Below are 21,943 nucleotides of genomic sequence, written 5' to 3' on the forward strand. Positions count from 1 at the left end.
TTCTTTGAACTAAATAAATAATAATCTTTCTATGGGGGTGGGTGGGCAAAGGGTAGAAGATAACCCCAATACTGAACAGTAAGTTCTAGGCAGTTTCCCTGTTAAACAATATGTGCTCTAAAAGCTCCTTTTACAGTGTATTGTTGGGACCTTAAAACTGATTTTTTTCAGAGAAACACCATTACACATAAAAGTTAACCTCCAAGAGGACCCACAAGAGACTATTTGACCCATAATGGCAGAAGCAGTGATTCTACAATTTCTTTGAAAAAATTAACAGGTATGAATAGCACAAAAACACTCAAATAAGAAGAGAAATTAAAGCATATTAAAACATAACAAGCATTAAAATTGTGTGATACCTGTACAAAAGTAGAAATACAGAGTACACGAACAAAGTGGAAAGCCACAAAATAGATACGTTGCTATGTGTCAGTGTTCATTTTTGGGAAAGTAAATTTCTTCGAAAGAGAGGTGGGTATTTAGCATGCATGAGATAAGGTTATAATAAATGATAAACCAATATGGAAAAAATTAAATTAGGTCTACCCCAGATGTATTAAACGATTAAATATTTCAAAATGAATTCTAAAGTTCTACTCATGCATTAACGATGATATTGGAAACCAGTACAAGCCTCTTATAAAATCCCATAACAATACACAGTCATCAGAGCAAGGTCAACTTCCCCTGACCTGACGGGGATGCAGCCCCTACAGAGATCTCTACTGCGCAAAGGGACCCATCTCCCACCTCTCACCATGACCTGTGCACCAGTCCTGCTGCCCAGAGGAACAGCAGCAGGCCCTCCACCTGAGGTCCTAAGCGTGAACAAACAGGTGTGCTCACAAGCAGGACAGCCACTGAAAAGCCCTATATAGTGACCTCCTGTCTGCTGGCCAATTATGGTAACTTTCTGGGTTCAGGGCAGACAGCCTCTCACCATGACTATTACTCTGCTGTCCAGCAAGAACCAGCTTCTCCAACCCTTACTGCCAGAGTCCTTGTCCTGGTTACAGACAAGCAGAAAATGCTGCTCTGGTAATGATCACTGGGCACTGTATCCTTGGTTTGGGCTAGTCACTGGCTACTGCTGAACTCTGACATTCCCAGCCAGCTCCAAGGTACCCAAATGTTTCCCAAGCTCAACTTACCCTGACACTGAAAAATACTAATAGTACAAAAACAGATGAAGAGATCAATGGATGATGAGTGGATGACTTGGTGGTAGGTTCATGGGTGGGTACTCCATTAGTTGCTTTTAGAATGTCTTCAGTGGATTCTATACCCTTCCTATAAAAGGATGATGGTTCTGGTACCATACCATCCTTCATTTCTGAGATAACTCCTTACAACTGATTTCTGCTCATGACTTCACTAACACCAATGAACTACATGCTTTCCATCTGTCCAATTTCCCCCATGTGTCCAATTCCTATGTCAAACCAGATACATGATAGTATGTAACTACGAAAAACTGTTATCATAAAACTAGGCATAATATACAGAAAAAAAAGGGGGGGCTTAAGGTATATCAACTCTTTCCTTTGTTCCTCCTCGCGTGACTCAGTACAAAAGCCATTAGGCGGGACTATGCAAAGCAGGCATCAGCATGGGAATGGGAATAAGTTTCAGTGTCTGCACTAGAAAAGTGAGGGCAGTGGCGTGGTAGTCCAGCATGGGGTGTCAAAGCCTGAACAGGAAGAAGAGGATCCCTGCATGAGGAGGGGGCAGAAGTGATAGGATACTGGTTACATAATGGAAGTCAGGTTTATCACTATCAGAAAAGGGAGCTATTTACAAATACGAAAAAAGGAAAAAACTGGAAAGAATGCTATGGTATTGTGTTGGATTAGAGGTACTGATATGAACTCCTGGTCAGCAATATAGATGCTGAAATGCTGACACACATACAGACATAAATATAGTTGTATGTGTTGTACACACAGAGACACACACTTTCCCTAACTCTTTTGACTAACAGGACCTGGGAACAGCAACACCTCAAGAGCGACGAATACGTCTACAGCTCAGATCTTAGTTTCTAAATCCCATTCTCCACTGAGATGAACCAAGGCTCCTTGGAGAACTGGCTGATTCCAGCAAAGTATAAGAGATAAGCCTAGAACATGTTACTGTGTCAGAAATTAAGGAAGTGCTCATCGATGCTGGGGACAAGATCCAAGGACACAGAAATCGGCTTGGAGCAACTCCCACTCACCAAACCTGGGACAATTTGTGTATCAAAACAAATAATGACAGACAGACCAAGACCTACTAAATAAAATAGCGAGTCATGTGACCCTGTTGATACCTACCGTAAAAATCCAACTAATGTAGAAGGAGGGAGATTGCCACGTGGCATCCATCCGAATAATAATTCAATCAGACACCAGCACCCCCCAACATGGTTCCAAAACCAGTGGGTGAAAGTGTGATAAAGAATGGGTACTTATGATCTCAAAATCCTGCCCAATATCCTTATTAATAAAAAGGAGGAAGAGAGTAGCTTCATAGTAAAGAAGCCTGGCAAGCTCCATTTTAATCAAATGATCAAAGCAAGCATCTCCTCAGTAATGGGATGTGGGAAAAACAGGGCATCATCTCTCGGACAGTCCTGTCAAGAAGACACAATATTAGTGTCATCGCGAGGAAGCAGCGGATAGATGCTACATTTGTGTAAAGGGACATTCTGCAACATATTTGACCTGCCAAAGTCCCAAGAGTCAGAGGAAAGCAAAGGAACTCTTCCAGACTGAAAGAGACAAGACAGGTGGGGCAACTCAATGCAGCACATGATGCCGGATTGAATCCCGGACCCACAGTGGACATTGTTAGGCAAACGACAACTTGAAGGGCGTCTGAGGATCAGGTGGCAGGAATGTACCGAAGTTTGTTTTCTAATCTGGATGCTTATCTTGTAATTACACAGGAAAATGCCATTGTTTAAAGGAAGTAAACACTGAAGTATTCAGGGGTGGTGGGGCATCATGTTGGTGATTTACCTTCAAATGCTTCTAAAACTAAAAAGTTCTTTGTATGAGAATTGTAAATTTTCCATAAAACTGAAATTATTTAAAAAGAAAAAGCTATGATACCAGATCCTGTATGTATGCTACAATCACAACTATTCACAAAAAGAATACAAATATGGTAATAAAGTTACTAACAGCAGGCACTGTGTTAAGATTTTGCATTTGAAAGGTGCTTTTTTAACTTAAAAAAATTCCTTTAAAGTCATATTTCCATAAGAGCAATAATTTTTAAGACAACTATATATATGTTTAATTCAACAAGACAACTGGAATTATAAAGAAGTCCTCCAGCAAAACAGAAAACAGCATAATGAAGCAAACAGTCTGCATATTTCTTATAACTAACGAGCAATTAATTCTAAGATGCACACATTCTCCCATTACCTGGCCAACTTGTTCTCTAGCAACGGCATACACAAAGAACTCTGAAAACCAAAAACCAGATACCTTGATTTAGGTGTGTGGCCTCCATGATCTGAACACCATTCACGGAGCACTGAGACCCGCTCAGGGGTATCAGAGTCACCGTCCCCCCGACGTTTTCAAAGATGCAGTGCTCACTCTCCAAGTCGAGGCCATGAAGAACTAAGTTGGAAAAACAAAAAAGAAAGATAATATCTTCTTTGTTATCGAGTACAGTGAGTCCCAACCTTTACTTATTTTTCCATATTGAATACCCTTCCTTTTCCATGTAAATATTATGAAGTGAACATTTATGCTCATGGAGAAAAGTGAATTTCAGGACTTCATGGCATCAACTGACAGAACGCTGAATGTTACCTCAAAGGGTCTGGATATCACCTGTGTAAGGAAGTAAGTTCTCACATGCTAATTTCTCTCATCTTCAGGGAGAATATAGTTGAGTAACTTGTCTTAATTGAATACCATTGTGTGGCTCAGATGCTGAATAAATTTCCTCCACCAGCCACCCAAAGGTCACTGTAAAACGGAAGCAACAAAAGGGCTCTGTGGGTCAAGGCCCTTCTTATAACCTCTGCACTTATAGACACTGCATTCCAGGAGCAGAAACCAAAGGTGAACTTGGCCTGGCGTGGATCTTGAGAGGCCCAAGGAAGTCTCCAGAAGCTGCACTGGGATGCACACCACCACAGCCTGTGCCAAATCTGAGAGAACATGACCTCCACTGACCTCTCGGAGCATGAGGCCGCTAAAGTACCTATTCTTGTAGGACTACACCGAGTTATTCTTACTTGGGTGAGTGGCCAGGCATGGACATGAACGCCTGTCAAAAAAACCTACACAATTTCAGGCACAGTTCTTGGCCAGCTTCTCAGAAGTACAAATCAAACAGCTCCCACTGTTCTCCACTGAACCATACTACTGAGCTTTTCTGTGCACAGAAAACATGTGTTCTTACCACTCATCATCATTTACAGCAACCCCAAAGGTCAAACACACAATTTAACGATCAGAAGAGGAGGCCTGACACCTAGTTCCACTCAAAAACAGTTGAAGCTGAGGACTTCTGGGAACTGGTTTTCAGCTCTCCCAGTTTCACAGCAAATAGTAAAACACACAGAACTACGCTAGCTTTGGCGTGATGAATAGCTTACACTTGGCAGGAAAGCAAGTCCATTACCAGCAATTCTAAAAACAGCTGAGAAGACAGAATTCTTCCCCTGCCACTCCCCACCTTGTCACACACACACACACACACACACACACGCACACGCACACGCACACCAACCACCACCACTACAGCGGTTGCCCAGGTATGCTTTTAAAGCCTAACAAGACCTCACCCTGCTCCCGGGCTGAATCACTGCTTATCTGTGGGTCTCGGCAAAGACTTTCAGGAAACCCAGAAGTCATACCTCCATATGCGTGTGTGTTGTGCACTCTGGCATCATTGCACAGGTGTCTATATCCTTCCTGTTGAGGGATCTACTACCCTCTATCTGTGTCTGTTGGCACATTTTGATCACTGTCCCATTGTGACGAGAGTAGACTAATTTAAATTACTCTCGAAAGTTGTGACAGAGTATAGAATGTATATACGGTGGGGGTAAGGATGTACAATTCCATTTTATTCGCTAAACTAATTGTTCTGTTCCATTCATTTGAGTTGCACTCAAAATTATAGAAATGCACATACTGATCGATACTGTATTTGCAAAAGAGGTTTTTTTTATAATCACTTTAGTGTTAGTCATTCGAAAGAAAATTCTTCATTAAATGATTTTTAAAAATCACTGGGAAGAAGAAATTGATAAAGATTCTCACCAATATCCTGTTCTGTTGAAGCATCTTCTCGACCAACATATGTCTGACCTTCCTAGGAAGAAAAGTCAAGTTGAATTTATTAGCAAGAACATGAAGAATGGTCTGTTTCTCCATTTTTCATGTAAACCCAAGCAAGCTGATGGCTGATAGGCTGAGCAATGTTCCAGACAGGCCATAGCCTCAGTGCAATTAGAGTTCACTGAGGCTCTGTAACAATGTCCCATGTTGCCCAGAAAATGCACAGGTCCTGAGGCTTCCTGCTCAACAAGGGTAGGCTCCTATTTTTGGCGTGCATCCATACTCTATCCACGTGGGTAATCCCACTGATGTTCCTGATCCTTTCTGGCAAGTTTCTCCTCTAGGGGCCAGAGGTTCTTCCTATCTAAAGATACAATTTATGGGAGCCTGCAAAGCTCAGATCCAACACTATCCTCATTTTAAGGCATGGATCAGAGAGAGGATACTAAGTCAAGGTTACAGAGGCAACCACTGATACTAATGTGGTAATTCTGTTCTCTTGACACAAATTGCCAGTTTGGGACCAGGCCCAATAATGTAGGCTGGAGACACGCTTTATAATTAACCCCAGGGACTAGAAAATTACATCTAGCAAATCTCAGCTCCAGGTGGTTGTAACTTTATTTCCTTGGTCTGCCTGCCTTTTTGTTCCTTACCTCTCTCTCACTGATTCTCCAAAGTGGCAGGCAAAGTAAATGGATCTTCATTTAGCTTTAGAACTCCATAAACATGGGAACTTTTAATACCACAGAACACCAGTGAACCATCGAAAATCCCCAAAGGGCTCAAAGATTTGTAGTGTATTCTCTAATGTAATAGTTGTGTTCACGGATGTAGAGTATTACAGGAAACCCCGCTAGTGTCTAAAGAGGAAACGGAAAACAAAATTATGTTCTACTTAAGCCACTTCTAACCTTCAAGTGATATAAGATGATTCCAGTACTCAGAAGGTCATCATCAATGCCAATCAAATGGGGCAGTTCAGAATCCAAAACAACTCCAATCCCTTCTTTCCTAAGGGCTAGAGTTTGTTCCTGAAATTAGGAGGGAAAGGAAAGGAAAGATTACTTAGAGGAAAGAGAATGAGTAGTATTTTATTTCTCATCAAAACAGCTGCAAGAAAAATGGAAAATCTTCATGCTGGGATCCTGGCATGTGGCAGGTAAAGTGAACTTGAAATATACAAAAAGCTCCATATAAAATGAAGTAAACTTATTGCCTGATGAATACAACCTCTTTGAAACCAAGCTCAGACCTTGCCTTGTTTAGGAAAAGTCCTAGGACCAGCCAACTACAAAGTAATCTTTCTCCCTCTTCAGAACCCTTATTTCACTTAATATCTAGAAGTCTCCCAATCTGTCAGCTCACCTCACCGGTTACTATGGTCAAAACTGTGAATGTTCCCCAAAGCAATCCTTTCCTGTGCATTAGCAACCTCTGTGCCAGATGTACTTGACCCTCTGTCTCCTGAACTAACTTCTAATACCTACCAGGTCATACCTACGTACATAAAAATCTGCTACACATTCTCCCAACAACGACCACCATGACCACCCCCCTTGGCTCTGCATCTCCTCCAACTACCAACAATTTCTCTGTGTCCCTTTGGAGATAATCTCCTCCAAAGTCTTCCCTACACTAGTGGTTTCTCCAATTCCTCCCCTCCCACTCTCTCCTGCAGGCTTTCATCCTTGGGACCAGAGTACCTATAGTCACTCCCTGATGACCGCATCCTGTCTCTGGACTTCACCTGCAATCTACATGCGATGACTCAAGTCTAATGCTACAGACAGCCCTCTCCCTTGACCCCACACTCATGCATACATACAATCACTTACCTCAGTGTATTCTATGGGGATGCCAAACAGGCAGCTCAAACCTAATACATTAAAAAACCAACTCTTGGGGTGCCTGGGTGGCTCAGTCGCTTGAGCATCTGACTTTGGCTCAGGTAATGATCTCGGGGTTAGTGAATTCGAGTCCTGCATCAGGCTCTCTGCTGTCAGCACGGAGCCTGCTTAGGATCCTCTGTCCCCCTGTCTCTCTGCCCCTCCCTCACTTGTGCCCACCCACTCTCTCTCCCCCCCAAAATAAATAAACATTAAAAGAAAAACCCAACCCTTGATTTCCCCTGCCTCTCAAACCTGCACACCATACCATCCCGGTAAATGCCAACCTTCCTTCTAATTGTTCAGACCAAACGCCAAGGCTATACTTTGCTCCTTTCTTTCTCTAAATCCTACATGCTTAGTGTTGACTCTGCCTTCAAAATATGACCTAATCTGACAACATTGAACCACCTGCACCACATTCCTCCTGAGCCCCAACCACCATCATCTTTCACCGGGCCACCACCACTGGTGCCCCACTGTGTCATGTGCTCTACTCAGCAGCCAGAGGGATGTGAGGGCAGGCTGCTCCCCTGTTCGAATCCTTTCCCTGGCCTCCCGTTTCATAGAGTTGAAAGCCCAAGCCTTTGTAAGGTTCTACAAAGCTCTGCACAATCTCATCCCTTGCTAACCTCCCGTTCTCATCTCCCCCCACCTTGCTCACTCTTGTCTAGGAGTCCAGAGGCTCCTTGCCCTTCCTCAAACTTGCCAGCCCGTCCCCAACTCAGGGCTTTAGGCATCGTTGTTCCTTCTGCTTTTGTGGTGGCTGTTTCTTCTGTCACTGTCTGTCCCTTCCCTTCCCCTAGAAGAGGGCTTCCAGACCCTGGCACTACTGACATTTCAGATCAGATGGCTCTTCATCATGGGAGGATGCCTTGTGCACTGCAGGTGGCTTAGCAGTACCCCTGGCCTCTACCTGTTAGCTATGATGCAATGGGAAGTTACGCAAATAAGAGGGCTAAAAGCTATCAGCAGAAGGGAGGAGGGGAAAGAACAAAAGTAGGGAAGGAATGTGTTTCGTTTTTGTAGAACCAACAGCTCCAGCCAAGGAGAAGCCCCAGTTAGGTGTTTGACCTGACAGTCCCTTGCTAGGTATGTCTCACCTGATATCCCTTTACATAAGCCAGCTTGAGCCAGATTGGAGATGAGGACAGCCTGGGTTTTACAGAAACCCCCGAGTTGTTCTGAAGTTACCTTTAGCTCATTACAATACCAAGATCCGCTCCGATAAGTGCAGTTTTCCACCATTTCAAAGATGGGATGTATGTACTGGCACGCTAACATGTCAGGCATGCACAACTGAACCCAATGCAAACTCCCTGCAAGCCTCCTTGCAAACCTATGCAAACCCCCTGCCCCTGCTCCCTAACACGCTGAATTAAAGTTTCCCGTATTAACCCCATGGGGGGACAGTGCTTTGAGAACTCTCTCCCTATCTCCCTATTGAAAGTTCTTTGTTTTCCTTGGGTGGCATTCAGTTTGGTGCACCCCAAGCAAACCCTTGAATTCAGTTATATACCCACTAGATACCAGTAGTACCCTACCACTTCCACAAGGCTGTGACAACCAAAAAGTCTCCAGATACAAGCAAATATCCTCTGGGGAACTACATCAACTCTAGTTGAGAAGAACTCTCAAATATGTGTGTGTGTGTGTGTGTGTGTGTGTGTGTGTATAAATATAAATAACTCAGCCTCCAGTACCTCAAGTCTCCACTCAAATGCCACCTTCCCCATCACCCCACACAAAGTAATAAGCACTAACCTCCTTTATCCTGATGTTTCCCTCCTTAGCAATTACCACTACATGATATATTACATATGAGCTTATTACCTGTCCAGACTAGAATATAAGCCAGTGCCTAATTTCATGTCTGACACATTGTAACTGGTTAGTATCGCCAAATGAATGAATGAATGAATGAATGGTCAGGTACACGAAGTTCCGACAAATGCAGGCAGAGCGGCAACAGCGCTGGTCAGGCAACAGACCATGGGTCCCTGTCCTAACATAAGGCCCATAGGTACCAAGACAAAAGAGCTCTAAAATCAGGCTTCTAAACAAATCTGAGATAAATTCCAAAGACCGAAGGTGAAAAGTCCAGCCTTGAGGCTGGGCCATGCTGAGCTCTGACTGAGTCACGTCCAAGAGCACAACGCTGCACTCTGTGATCTTAGGTATAATGTGAGCGACGGGGAAGCAAGCTCTAAGCTACCAACCAGGCACCTGGTAAAGACACTCCTAGAGGGTCTCTTCCCTACCCCACCCCTATAATGCGCACTGTGACCAGGGCACAGTTCTAGATCCCCAAAGCGAGCACTGCCTGAAACATACTCAGTACACCTTACATTTCTGCAATGAATAAATGTATTTCATGTCACTGAAATATTAAAACGATGTCATCCTCTAGGTCAAGGATTCAGAACTTCACAACCTTATAGACAAGGGAGTTACTAAGAGGTTTAGGGGAAGGGTAGCAGGAAGAGAGAAGTTCCCTGGGCCTTCATCTCTGCAGATATATGAGTCTCAAACACACACCCACAGAGCTGCAGTCATGCAAGAGGGTGATGGAATGAAATGCAAAAAAAAAAAAAAAAAAAAAAAAAAAAAACCATAAAAATCACCACTTGAAAGAAAGCAATTTAATTTAACAACCATTAAATAGATACGCAGAGAAAATGACCAATGCATAACTTCGATTCAAGAAAAGGAAATGAAGCGTATCATTGTTCTTCAATTACTCCTCTTATCAGCCAGGCTCCCACTGCAGGGCTCAAAACCTCAGGCTTCCAGGTCGGGGACTTCAGTAATCCTGATTTACTGTACCAAGGCCCTCGCAAATCTTAGTTAAATGAGTACTCTAAATAAACCAGCCTCTACTCCTATCTCTCAGATATTGGTAGAATGTGTTCTTTTCCTCCTGACTGTAGAATTCAAGCAGGAGAGGAAAGTATGTGCTTTAAAAAAAAGAAAAAAAAAAAAAAGATATATGTTAGAGTGGAGAACTTAATCACACGGTTCTATTTCATAAAACAGTGTCCTCACTGGAAGGTCTGGTGGCTCTGAACTGTGACAGTACCACATATGTGGTTAGGCAGCCGCCTGCCAACGAATGTTCCAGGCCTCTAGGTCCATGTGAAGAGGACAGTGACTGTTCTCAGAAGTACAGAGACATATGTATTTTCTTTCTGCATAAGAGTGGACAATAACCTGAGGAAAAGGCAATATTTTAAATTCTCATAGCTCCCACTCAAACTAGAGAAATTGTTTTGGACTACATCCCAGTTTAGTTTCATATTCCTTTTTTTTTTTTACACCACTGAAAAATACTTTCTTTTTCCCTTCCTTGAAATAAGTCTCATAGATGTTGAAAATCATTGGAAATTCATAACTTTGGAGCCACTAGGTCAAAAGCATTACCTGTCCCCACCTCCCCCTTCCCATGCACACACACCAGCATGTTCTCACACACACTTCCATACACAATATGGGTAACAGCTGAATTAAGAGACAGTCTTCCAGGACTGGGAGTGGGGGCAGATGAATTTATGATTAATGCTGCTCTAAAGCTCCATGACATTCAAGCTGCATTCACTACACGATATTATAAAAGTGTCACCTCATAAAACTAAAAACGAGGGTTTAAATCATTGCTCAAGTGAAAAAGTAATTTCAGACAAAAATATCTATCACGTATAAAATATTTATTGAGTGGCATCTACTGTTATACATAATTTATGAAACACCTCTTTGATAAGATGGAATATTTAACATAGCAGAATTGGCCATCCCTCCCCCAACTCTAGGAACGCCATGTCCCAAAGAAATGGGAAAATATATAGAGCTGCACGTATTTTGTATTGAAACAAAGCTTCTGGCAACCAATTATTGTATAAAAAGGAAACCATAGCCTGACTAAAAGTGTCAAAACATACCATCAGCTTATTTTAAACATTATGTTCATTACATTTGCAAATAATATGTTCAATATGTTTCTCTGAACCTAAAACATGTGTCCAGTGCCTTTACGCTCACTGTGTCACTTCTGGCACATTCCAGCAGTTCAGGTGAGTTACAGGCAGGGCTGCCCGATTCCAGGGGAGGAGACCACACAAGGGCTTAGTTCATTGGGAGCGCCCCACGTAACCACCATACCTGTTTATAAGACTGAGCGGAGGTCCTACCTCTTTTAATCACAGCCATATCCTCAGCATCTAGTACTTTCTGACAAAAGTCAACAGCTTTCCTCAATGACTAAGTGAAAACCAAAACAAGAACTTAACCAACAACAAAACCAATTTTTCCCTTTTGAGAAGTCTCCTGAGAGCTGGATCTCACTTGGGGAATACTAGGAAAACTGGTGATGTGTCTGTCCCACCTAAATTAAGAGCTGTCTAAGAATAGAAACTGTCTTTCTTCACACTGACTACGTCAGGTGAATATGGCTGCACCGGGCACACAGCAGTCACTCAATAAGTGCTGATTATTCGCCATGGTAGGGAGTAAGTGATTTTAAGTAGATTGTTTTTTGACAGCCAAAAATTAAATGTCAGACTCTTTTTTTGAGCAAATGTAGTTTATGGAGAATTATGTGTTTCACTAGCGGAATTTTGTAGCCTTGCCTCACAGTATAAAGTGCAGTTAACTTCTGCCAACTTGCCTATGACACTTAGCAGAAGACGAAAGGTTCCCCTGGAGCCGGTGCCCGCAGTGTGTGTAAAGAGGGAGGGAGGAAGCCAGGCAGACAGGAAGACTTTTATAAAAAATAGAATTAGCCTCTAGCAAAGCTACTTTTTCATTTAACACACCGCACGTGACTTTATGTGAATTTAACAAAAGGAAAAGAAACTGAAGTATTTGTTGAATTTCAACCAAATGTTCCTTCACTACAAGGGCTATTTCCTAAAATATCCTTCTAAGTTAAAACGTCATGAAGCATATTTAGCGGTCTGACAGTGCTGCCGACGTACATTTTTCATACGTGCTTTGATTTTAACCACTCTTACTCGAGTTTGTACACGTTTGGAAATATCTGCCTCCTGCCCTCACACCTGAATAACCCCTTAGCTGTGTCAGTTTGGGCCACCGTCGGGTCATACTTCCTTTCCCTCAGAATGATGAACACACGGCTCCATTATCTTCAGAAACTGACTGCTACTCTGAGGAAATAGGAAGCTACACTAACTTTTAGTCCACGGCAGACAATCTGCTTTTCTGCCCAGGGGGGTATGAAGAACTCCTTTATCTCTGAAATCCAGTAGCTTAATTAAGATAGATTTCAGTCTTGAACCTTCTGTACTCCAAATTTTCCTGGAATACAAGACTCATCTGCAGACCCAGTTCTTTTGCTTATTTCTTCATTTCACGAAAACTGGCTTGTTTTCTACCGCATTTTGTTTCATTTGCTGACTGTCTACTTCAGGGATGCCAATTATCCTTATATGACATTGTCTTTGTCTTCTTCATATTTTAGCTTCTGATTACTTAATACCTTGAGTATTTCATTTGTGTTCATTGACATTATGAAGCCTTTACTCTTTTAGTAATTTGATTTCAATGGCATCTATTCTTTCCCTTGGTATTTCTAATTTTACGTATTAGTGCTGTACTGGATGTTGTTTTGGACCTCATACTCTTTCTTTAGGTCTGCAATCTCCTGTTTTTTTTTTCTTCCCCCAACCTCATTCTGCTTTTTATTATCATCTTCTTTTGTTTATCGACTTCACATTTCTCACTAACTTTAGTTCCACAGAATGAAACAATTGTAAAGAACTCCCATGCCTTGAGGTATGTTTTCATCGAGATCTGGACCCTTTGTCTTTTGCATGCTAGATTCCTTTTCTTTTCTTTTCTTTTCTTTTCTTTTCTTTTCTTTTCTTTTCTTTCTTTCTTTTTTTCTTTCTTTCTCTTTCTTTCTTTCTTTCTTTCTTTCTTTCTTTCTTTCTTTCTGTCCATCTGTCCACCCATCCCTTATTATAACTATGTTTCTAGAATTACCCTAGTTTTATCTCTCATCTCGTATATGTGCTCAGGTGTGTATGCTTAGGAATCCAGAGATTCTGTAGGCTCTAACACACAACGGGCAACTCCTTGACCCCTGTCCTGCTGTTCCTGTGATCTTGTCAAGTTCAAAGACTGAGTAGCCTGCATTCTATCACTTTTCCCTAGCCAGATGGAATGACGAGAGCCACGTTTCAAACAAAGCACCCTAGAGGCTCTAGGGTGAATTTGAATTCCAGGGCTCTGCCCTCTCTTAGCAAAGGTCATGAAATATCCTCTACTGTGCTCCTTCCTCCTGCTTGAGATCCCACTCCTGTGGGGAAGCCTGCTCCCAGGTCTCTCACCATTTCACCAGGCCTTTACTTACAAAGAGAATCAGCTCCGCATTTCACTTCCTACCAGTTACCACCACCAGCTACTTCTATGGCTCCTCAAATAAGAACAGGGAAATCAGTTTGGATCTCCCCAGACTGGAGGGCCCCGGGAAGGGTTTTTAGAACCCTCACTGATTTAGGGGCGCCTGGGTGGCTCAGTCAGTTAAGTGTCCGACTTCGGCTCAGGTCCTGATAACACGGTTCGTGGGTTCAAGCCCTGCATCGGGCTCTGTGCTGACAGCTCAGAGCCTGGAGCCTACTTCAGATTCTGTACCTCCCTCTCTCTCTCTCTCTGCCCCTCCACTGCTTGTGCTCTGTCTCTCTCAAATATAATAAACATTAAAAAATATATATTTTTTTAAATTCCTTAAGAACCCTCACTGATTCAGCTTCCGATGTGCAGGCTTAGGAACAACCTTCCCTCTTCCTCAGGGCTGGCTTGTGACTTTGTCATCTGCTCCCTATTAGTGAGTTCACGGTGGTTTTTCTGCTGCAGCATGGGATGCTTGCTTTGCTTTTTATTATTTCCTCCCATCTTTGAAACTGTGATGTCATCTCCAAATGCCTCTTTAAAGAGTAGGATTTCAGCAGGTTACAAAAAGGAAGAAAATAAGGGATACTCCAGGTTTGGGGGACTCCTTGAGTAAAGACAGGGCAACGGCAAACATGGGTATATCCACAAGAGACCCCTGGAAATTCACTTTACCTGCTAAACCTGGAAAAAAATGGACTGGAAAGCCAGGTAGATGGATCATTATTTGATTCAGAAAACAGGAAGCCATTGAGAATTTTGAAAACAGGAACGGGTTGATACTTTAGAAGATGAATCTGGCAAGGATGTGCAGGAAGAATGGGAACAGAGGAAAAAGAAAAGCGGGATTATAAAGGACACTGCAGAGGTAGATGCACTCTGTGACAATCAGTTTAGGCGGACTGACCTTAAGACATCCTTCTCAACTATTTTACATATTCTTCTTAATGAGAAATAAGGAAAACTGGAGAGCTTGCAAGAGTTGCAAATATCTGATAAATATCCAAAAGATTTTTATTGCCAGGAAAAAAAAAAAAAAAAAAAAAACAACAATCCTGACATTTACTAGTAATACTTTGCAGACAGCTCAGCAAGTGGATACTGGTGACTTGTTAAAATCACTCACCAACTTGACTAGCAAGTGTTCTCAAGTAATTTACACGTTTCTCATATAATACAAAATGATAAACGGTCACTGGCAACACTAACTAGCTCTGAAATCCTGAAAGTACACCACAAGCTGACATTCAGCCAAAAGCTACTATTTCTTGTATGTTCTTCCACACACAGAAAGAAATCTAACAGAGAAAGGAAACAGTTGCCAAGATTACCAGGAAATCAATGAAGCTGTACATGTGAACCGCCAACTATCATCCTGTCTTCTTTCACTCTTTGTTCATGCAGCCTGAGTATGATGAAATGAGGTAAGAATCTCCTTCACATTCCTCCAGGAAATAACTTTATTTTTGCTGTGTTCCCAGAAGAGAATGTGAGAGAGAAGTGAATAAAAATAATACTGGGTGGCTAACAGCATGTTCTATGACCCTACAAGTCTATTGGTAATATGTAATCCTTCTTATGAGAGCTCTATTTAATTATGCTCTCTGAATCATAATCTGATTTACACACACACACACACACACACACACACACACACACACACAGAGGAAAGAATAGTCTGTGGAAGTTAATAAGGAAATGGAAGTCTACCATAACTGAAAAGGTCTAGCAGATACCACAGACCTAGAATCAAGGGAGGACTGGCGATCAGCCTTAATGAGAATGAGGCTCCAGCAAGGAGGAGGTTTAGGTGGGAAGGCAGAATTAGCAATCCATGGCTTGAAAAAACAAAAAAAAAAAGGAAGAATCAAGTGGATCAACCTAGATGCCACCCTTGATGCTTCTCTTTGCCTCAGCTCCCCTAGCCAGACCATCAGTAGGTCCATCAGCTCTACCTACACAACAAAGTCTGAATCATCCACAACTTTCTGTCTCCACTGCTACTGAGCTGATCTGGCTACCACCATATCCTACCTGGAGTCTCTGACATCCCCCAGTTGGTCCTTCTGCTTCCTCTCTTGCCACCCTACAATCCATTCTGCATATGAGCCAGAGCCACCTTTTCTAAACATCAAAAGGTCACGCATAGAACCCTATGGTGGTTTCCCATGCATTTAGAATAAAATGACCCCCACATCTCATTTCATCTGGCCCCTGTGCACCTCTCCAACCTCGCCTCCCTCCTCTCTCCACTTGACTCACAATGCTCCAGCCATAATGCCTCCTCATTCCCACTGCAGGGCCTTTGCACATGCTATTCTTTCTGCCTCGGACATTCTCTCCCGACTTTGTTGCTTATCCCTTCTTGTCAATAAGCTCTTACCACACATGCTGCCTGCTCTCTCAAAATCAAAGATAGCAGTGAGTAAATGGAGAAAGTCCCTGCTCAGATAAAGTTTATGCCCTGCTAGATCCCATTCCCCTACTCCCGGGCACATATTCTACCACTCCACTGGGCTTAATATTTTCAGAGCACTCAAGGCTACCAAAATTACATTTACTGTGTGTCTTCCCCTCCAGAAAGCAAATGGTGGATCCAGGACAACAAGCTAGGCCCAGAGAAAGAGAATTCAGGATGGGATCAGTGAGAGCCAAAATATTTAACAGTATCGTGATCTCTGATCCCAAGCCTGAGACTGTTTCTGATAAGTCCTGTTTTTATGCTCCTTGCTAGGCAAAAGCAGCTCTTGAACCTCAAAAGAATACTTAAAATGGCCGGAATAAGTCAAGCTTATAAGGGAATCTTGCTTAAATGTGAAGGTTTGATCCTAAAAGACTATCATCATAAATTATTTAAGAAGTATCCAACACATCTCTACCTAGCATCATGATGCTGATATCAGATTGGCACCTATTACATCATGAAAGTTAGGGTAGAAATATAAAAACCTTGTTTTTCACATGACTTTGAAACAATCCGCATTAAAGTACCTGTGGTCAAAAGAAACACCTTTAGAACAGACGGTGAACAGTTCCAGACTCACCAGGGCAGAAACAGGAAGAGAAGAATCTGGCCACCACCTACTCCATGGTGCTAACAAATCTAAATTTCCTAGGATTATTGGCAGTCAGCCCCTAACACTAAATAGAATTAATATTGTGCTTTTAATGAACAGAAACTCTTGGGGCAGTTCAATTTCCACTACACTTCCCGTTACAGAAAACATTCTTTATTTTAAACACCAACAGCTAACTCTTGGCAGGCAGTTCAGAGACGGTGCTGTGTAGATCTTTCTGATGAAGCAGTCCTCTGCTGGCTGAGCAAATCACCCAGATGTTGGTATTTAAATTATGCAAAATGCATAATACCAATTAAAGAAATTACGTGTGAAAATATGCAAGAGCAAATTTCCCCACATTAATATTTAACTAGGCTTTTTAAGTAGAGCAGGATCTTGTGATCAGAAGTACATTAGTATATTTGAAGTATATTTGAATGGAAGCCTAAAATACTCAGAAGGGCTCACCAGAAGGTACTACAAGGGCATTTCTATAAAATACAAATTTGAACACAGGTAAGAAAGCTAAGTGAAAGGGTCACTTTAAGTGGCACATTGTAACCTGGAAAACTTCACTCTGACATCTGCCTCACGCTTTGGTCATGTAAAGCTGGTTTACTCTTGTTTTCTTGTCACACTCATATCCACCTTCCAGCCTTTGCTGGAATGTCTGCTTGGAATAGCCTTGCAGTCCCTTCCTCTATCTGAATCTTACCCCATCTTTCCCCTTACTGTGGGAAACATTTAGAGCCTACTCAGATCCACAGAGGACACGCCCCCTGTACTGACCACAGTTAAGCAGCCTAACCACTCAGATCTCAGTCGAATACATACTACTGACATTAACATCTATGTGTAGTTGTTTGTCCTGTTAGACCAGCAGATCACCCAAGGAGTTTTTAAAAAGTATCATGCCTGAGCCCTGTTCTGTCCCTTAACTGAGTATCTCAGGGGCAGGGCCCAAGCATGGTATTTTTTTTTTTTAAGTTTTTTTTTCTTCCTTCCTTCCTTCCTTCCTTCCTTCCTTCCTTCCTTCCTTCCTTCCTTTCTTAGAGAGAGGAGAGGAGAGGAGAGGAGAGGAGAGGAGAGGAGAGGAGAGGAGAGGAGAGAAAGGCAGAGACAGGGAGACAGAGAATCCCAAGCAGGCTCTGCACTGCCAGCACAGAGCCTGATATGGGGCTCAATCTCATGAACCATGAGATCATGACGTGAGCCAAAATCAAGTGTCAGACGCTTAACCAACTGAGCCACCCAGGTGCCGCATGAGTTGTTTTTTTTTTAAGCTCCCAGGTATTTCACATCCAGGATTGTGCCATAATTTTCTATATCCCCCCATATGACTGACACCTCTGTTTTGGGCTCACTTGGAGGATATACCATGTTAGTATATTACTAGTTTATCAACTTGCAATCCCCTCATCCTCCAGTTAGCTGCTTCTGCAACCCATTCAACTAATATTTAATGAACTGCTACTTGCCAGATGCTAGTATATGCTGGGGATGATGGAGTGAATAAAAGACACCCTCTTATCTATTATCTATATCTCCATTTTGTTGTCTCCAATCTGGATCTGTGTCAATGTTATATGTAATGACATATCTCTTATGTAAACATACCTATGGCTACATCTGTGTATCAAACTACATCTGTGTTAATCTTTAAATAGATTTATCTGTATCTACTCATCAGGATTACAGATGGTAGCTATTATCATTAACATCCATATCTTTGCTTAGCATAAATAATTAGCATTACCAGAAAAAAAAAAAAAACCTGAAATTCACAACTAGCATGTCTGTCTCACCAAAAAAATGTCAAGGTCTTGGTACATGGACAGTTATTCCAAACAATATTTTATCCGACAAAAGTCTTGCCCATGAGGAATCTGCACAGACTTTCAGAGTTGTAGCAAAATTCAACTCCACTGGGTCAAGCTGGATGCTGATGGGCTAGGAGCGTGTAGTCACGCATTCCACATCCTTCCTCCTGAATTCCATTTAATAACACGGCATCACATGCCAGCAAATAACGTGCAGGCCACAGAAAAACTGATGTGCCTCCGTATCAATGTCATGAGTAACAAAGGTTGCTTTCTTCCTTGGGCAATGTACAGTAGTCCCCCCTTTATCCACAGGAAACATTCCAACACCCCCAGTGGATGCCTGAAGCCACAGATAGTACCAAACCCAATGTATACTGGTTTTTTTTCCTATATATATGTACCTATGATAAAGTTTAATTTATAAAAAATAGGCATGGTAAGAGTTAACAGCAATAGTTCCAAAACAGAACAATTACGTAAGAACATACTGTAGTAAAAGTTATGTGAATGTGCTCTTTCTCTCTCAAAACATCTCATTGTACTGCACTCCTACTTCTCCTTGTGATGATGCAAGATGATAGAATGCCTCCGTGATGAGAAGATGTGAGCGAGGTGAATGACGCAGGTGCTGTGATACAGCGGTAGGCTACTGCTGACATTCTGACAATCCGTCGAGAGGAGGGTCATCTGCTTCCGGACCACACTTGATGGGGGTAACAGAAACCGCGGAAAGTGAAACTGAGGAAAAGGGGGGACTACTGTAATAAATTAACTGGACATCGTTTCTTCAAGGGATCGGTATCAGCAGACCCACTTCACAAAGGCAAAAGCCAGAGGCACATGGTGGCTCCTCTCGGACCCAGCACACAGTTATCCCGCAGACTCAGTAGTCTGGAATGGTCCAGAGCCAGGAAGGAAAACACGGCTCTGTGCAGGCACCCACCAATGTCATGGAGGAAGGGCCCATCAAGAGCTTCATGGCTGAATTTCAGAACACCTCTGTTAAGCATTTGCTCCTACCAAGCTCCATCCGGGTTTAGAGATAAGAGAACTGAACCTTCAGGAGACTGACTGCATCGTTTGCTGAAACCACATAACTAAACTCAGAACAGAGATTCGCTAACACTGTCACACCTCTTTGTGCAGTCCTCCAAAGCCCACACAGAAAACCTCATGCCTTCCTATGTTTTACACCTGCACTTGTGACTGTCCACTTCTGCACTGCTGGGCATTTAAATAATCTCAGTTATGTGTCCCACGAAAGATGCTTCACATCTCAACAGGCTCGGACATATCACTATATACTGGCCACGTTTAAGACAAAATAAAGCTTTACATCACAACACAAAAAGCTAAACTAGTCTCAGCTGACTTAATATGGAAAAGCATGTGGCATACATTAGAAAAATATATGTATCACAGTGTGATTCATGCTAATGATAATCAGAAAAAACTGCATTAGATTACATAGAAAATGATCTCGATTTCTGTTTAAAATGTGTGGGTCTCTGTATATGTATGATTCATGTGTGTGTTTGTACGTGTCTGTTAGTCATCTTGAGCTGCCGTAACAAATGCAACAGAATGAGTGGCTTAAACAACATAAATTTATTGTTCAAGGTTCTAGAGGCTGAGAAGTCCAAGATCAAGGTCCTAGCAAAGCAGGTTTTGTTCCAGAGCCTCCACTCGTGGCTTGCAGGAGCCACCACCCCACCTTGTACTCACATGGCCTTTCTTTTGAGCATGCAAGCAATGGTGGAGAGACAGATTTCTCTTCCTTCCTCTTATGGTAAGGCCACCAGTCCTACTGGATTAGGACCCCAACCTTATGACCTCATTTAATTACTCTTAATTACTTAATTACTGTCTAAAGGCTCTATATCCAAATACAGTTGCACTGGGGATTAGGGCTTCAACAAATGGATTTTGGAAGGGACCAATTCCATCTATAGCAAGGGTGTGTGTGTGTGTGTGTGTGTGTGTGTGTATGTGTGTATGTGTGTGTGTGTGTGTGTGTGTGTGTGTGTGTCTCATGTTATGTACCTATTTGGAATACATAATAAATATAATAAATAAATATGAGAAAGAGAGAAAAGACAAGGAGAGACTGAACTTGACCTGCATCTCATGCAATACTACAAAATAAAAACAAATTATCTCTGGATATTTTTTTCTTTATACTTTTTTCATTCCCAATTTTTTTAAATGTTTGAGAGAGAAAGAAAAATCACACTTGCAAGCAGGGGAGGTGCAGACAGAGAGAGGGAGACAGAGGATCCGAAGAGGGCTCCATGCGAAGAACAGAGAGCCCATTGCAGGGATCGAACTCACGAACCGTGAGATCAAGACCTGAGCCAAACTCGGATACCAAAGTTGGATGACTAACCGACTGAGCACTCGGGTGTCCCCAAATTTTCTATAATAAACACACCTGAGGAGCCCCTGGGTGGTTCAGTCGGTTGAGCATCAGACTTCGGCTCAAGTCATAATCTCGCAGTTTGTGAGTTTGAGCCCTGCGTCGGGCTCTGTGCTGACAGCTCAGAGCCTGGGCCTGTTTCAGATTCTGTGTCTCCCTCTCTCTCTGACCCTCCCCCGTTCATGCTCTGTCTCTCTCTGTCTCAAAAAATAAATAAACGTTAAAAAAAATTTTTTTTTAAATAAACACACTTGAAACCAAAATAATACAATACATGTAATAATCTTTTCCAATAAAGGGACATATTTTCATGTAAAACTTTTAAACTTATTGTATTTCAATTTATTTTATTTAAAATATATTTTACTTAATCTTAAGTATATCTCCAAGGCTATTATCTTATTGTATTTTTATCGCATGTTGTATAATGTTCTGAAGATGGAACTCTGAATGACAAAACAAAATTTCACCCTCCAAAAACGAAAGCCAAGAGACCATTCCTCCAAAAGCCTTCCACAAGGAAAAACTGCCCGCAGCTAACGTCATACTCAATGGTGAAAACGTGAAAGTTTTTCCTCTAAGATCAGGAACAAGGAAAGGACACCCACTCTTGCCACTTTTATTCAACATAGTATTGGAGGCCATAACCAGAGAAATTAGACAAGAAAAGAAATAAAGGTGTCCAAATTGAAAAGGAAAAAGTAAAACTGTCTCACAAATGACACGATACTATATAGAGACAACCACAAGGACTCCATCAAAACACTATTAGAATAAACAAATTCAGTAAAGCTGCAGGATACAAAACTCATACACAAAAATCAGCTGCATGTCCATACACTAATAATGACCAGAAAGAGAAATTAAGAAAACAATTCTACTTACAATTATATCAAAACAGAATAAAATACCTAGGAATAAATTTAACCAAGGAGGTGAAAGACCTGCACGTTGAAAATTAAGACACTGATGAAAGAAACTGAGGATGACACAAACAAATGGAAAGATATTCCATGCTCATGGACTGGAAGAATTAATATTGTTAAAATGTCCA

At 41.9% G+C, this 21,943-nt stretch overlaps 1 protein-coding gene across 17 annotated transcripts in view; it reads right to left on the reverse strand.

The window, feature by feature from the left end:
• KIF16B (kinesin family member 16B) overlaps positions 1–21,943 on the reverse strand; it is a 288,972-nt gene that overhangs the window by 139,426 nt on the left and 127,603 nt on the right. For all 17 annotated transcript variants that reach the window (XR_006200570.1, XR_006200571.1, XM_042931660.1 and 14 more), the window contains 3 exons: positions 6,212–6,331; positions 5,280–5,331; positions 3,483–3,620 (listed from right to left, as the gene is read on the reverse strand). Coding sequence is in view for 15 of the 17 variants with exons in the window: in XM_042931660.1 (XP_042787594.1) it covers positions 3,483–3,620; positions 5,280–5,331; positions 6,212–6,331 (310 nt within the window). In the remaining 2 variants the exon portion in view is untranslated. The remainder of the gene's footprint in view (positions 1–3,482; positions 3,621–5,279; positions 5,332–6,211; positions 6,332–21,943) is intronic.

This window comes from Panthera leo, chromosome A3 (assembly GCF_018350215.1).
Source record: "Panthera leo isolate Ple1 chromosome A3, P.leo_Ple1_pat1.1, whole genome shotgun sequence".
Lineage (NCBI taxonomy): Eukaryota > Metazoa > Chordata > Mammalia > Carnivora > Felidae > Panthera > Panthera leo.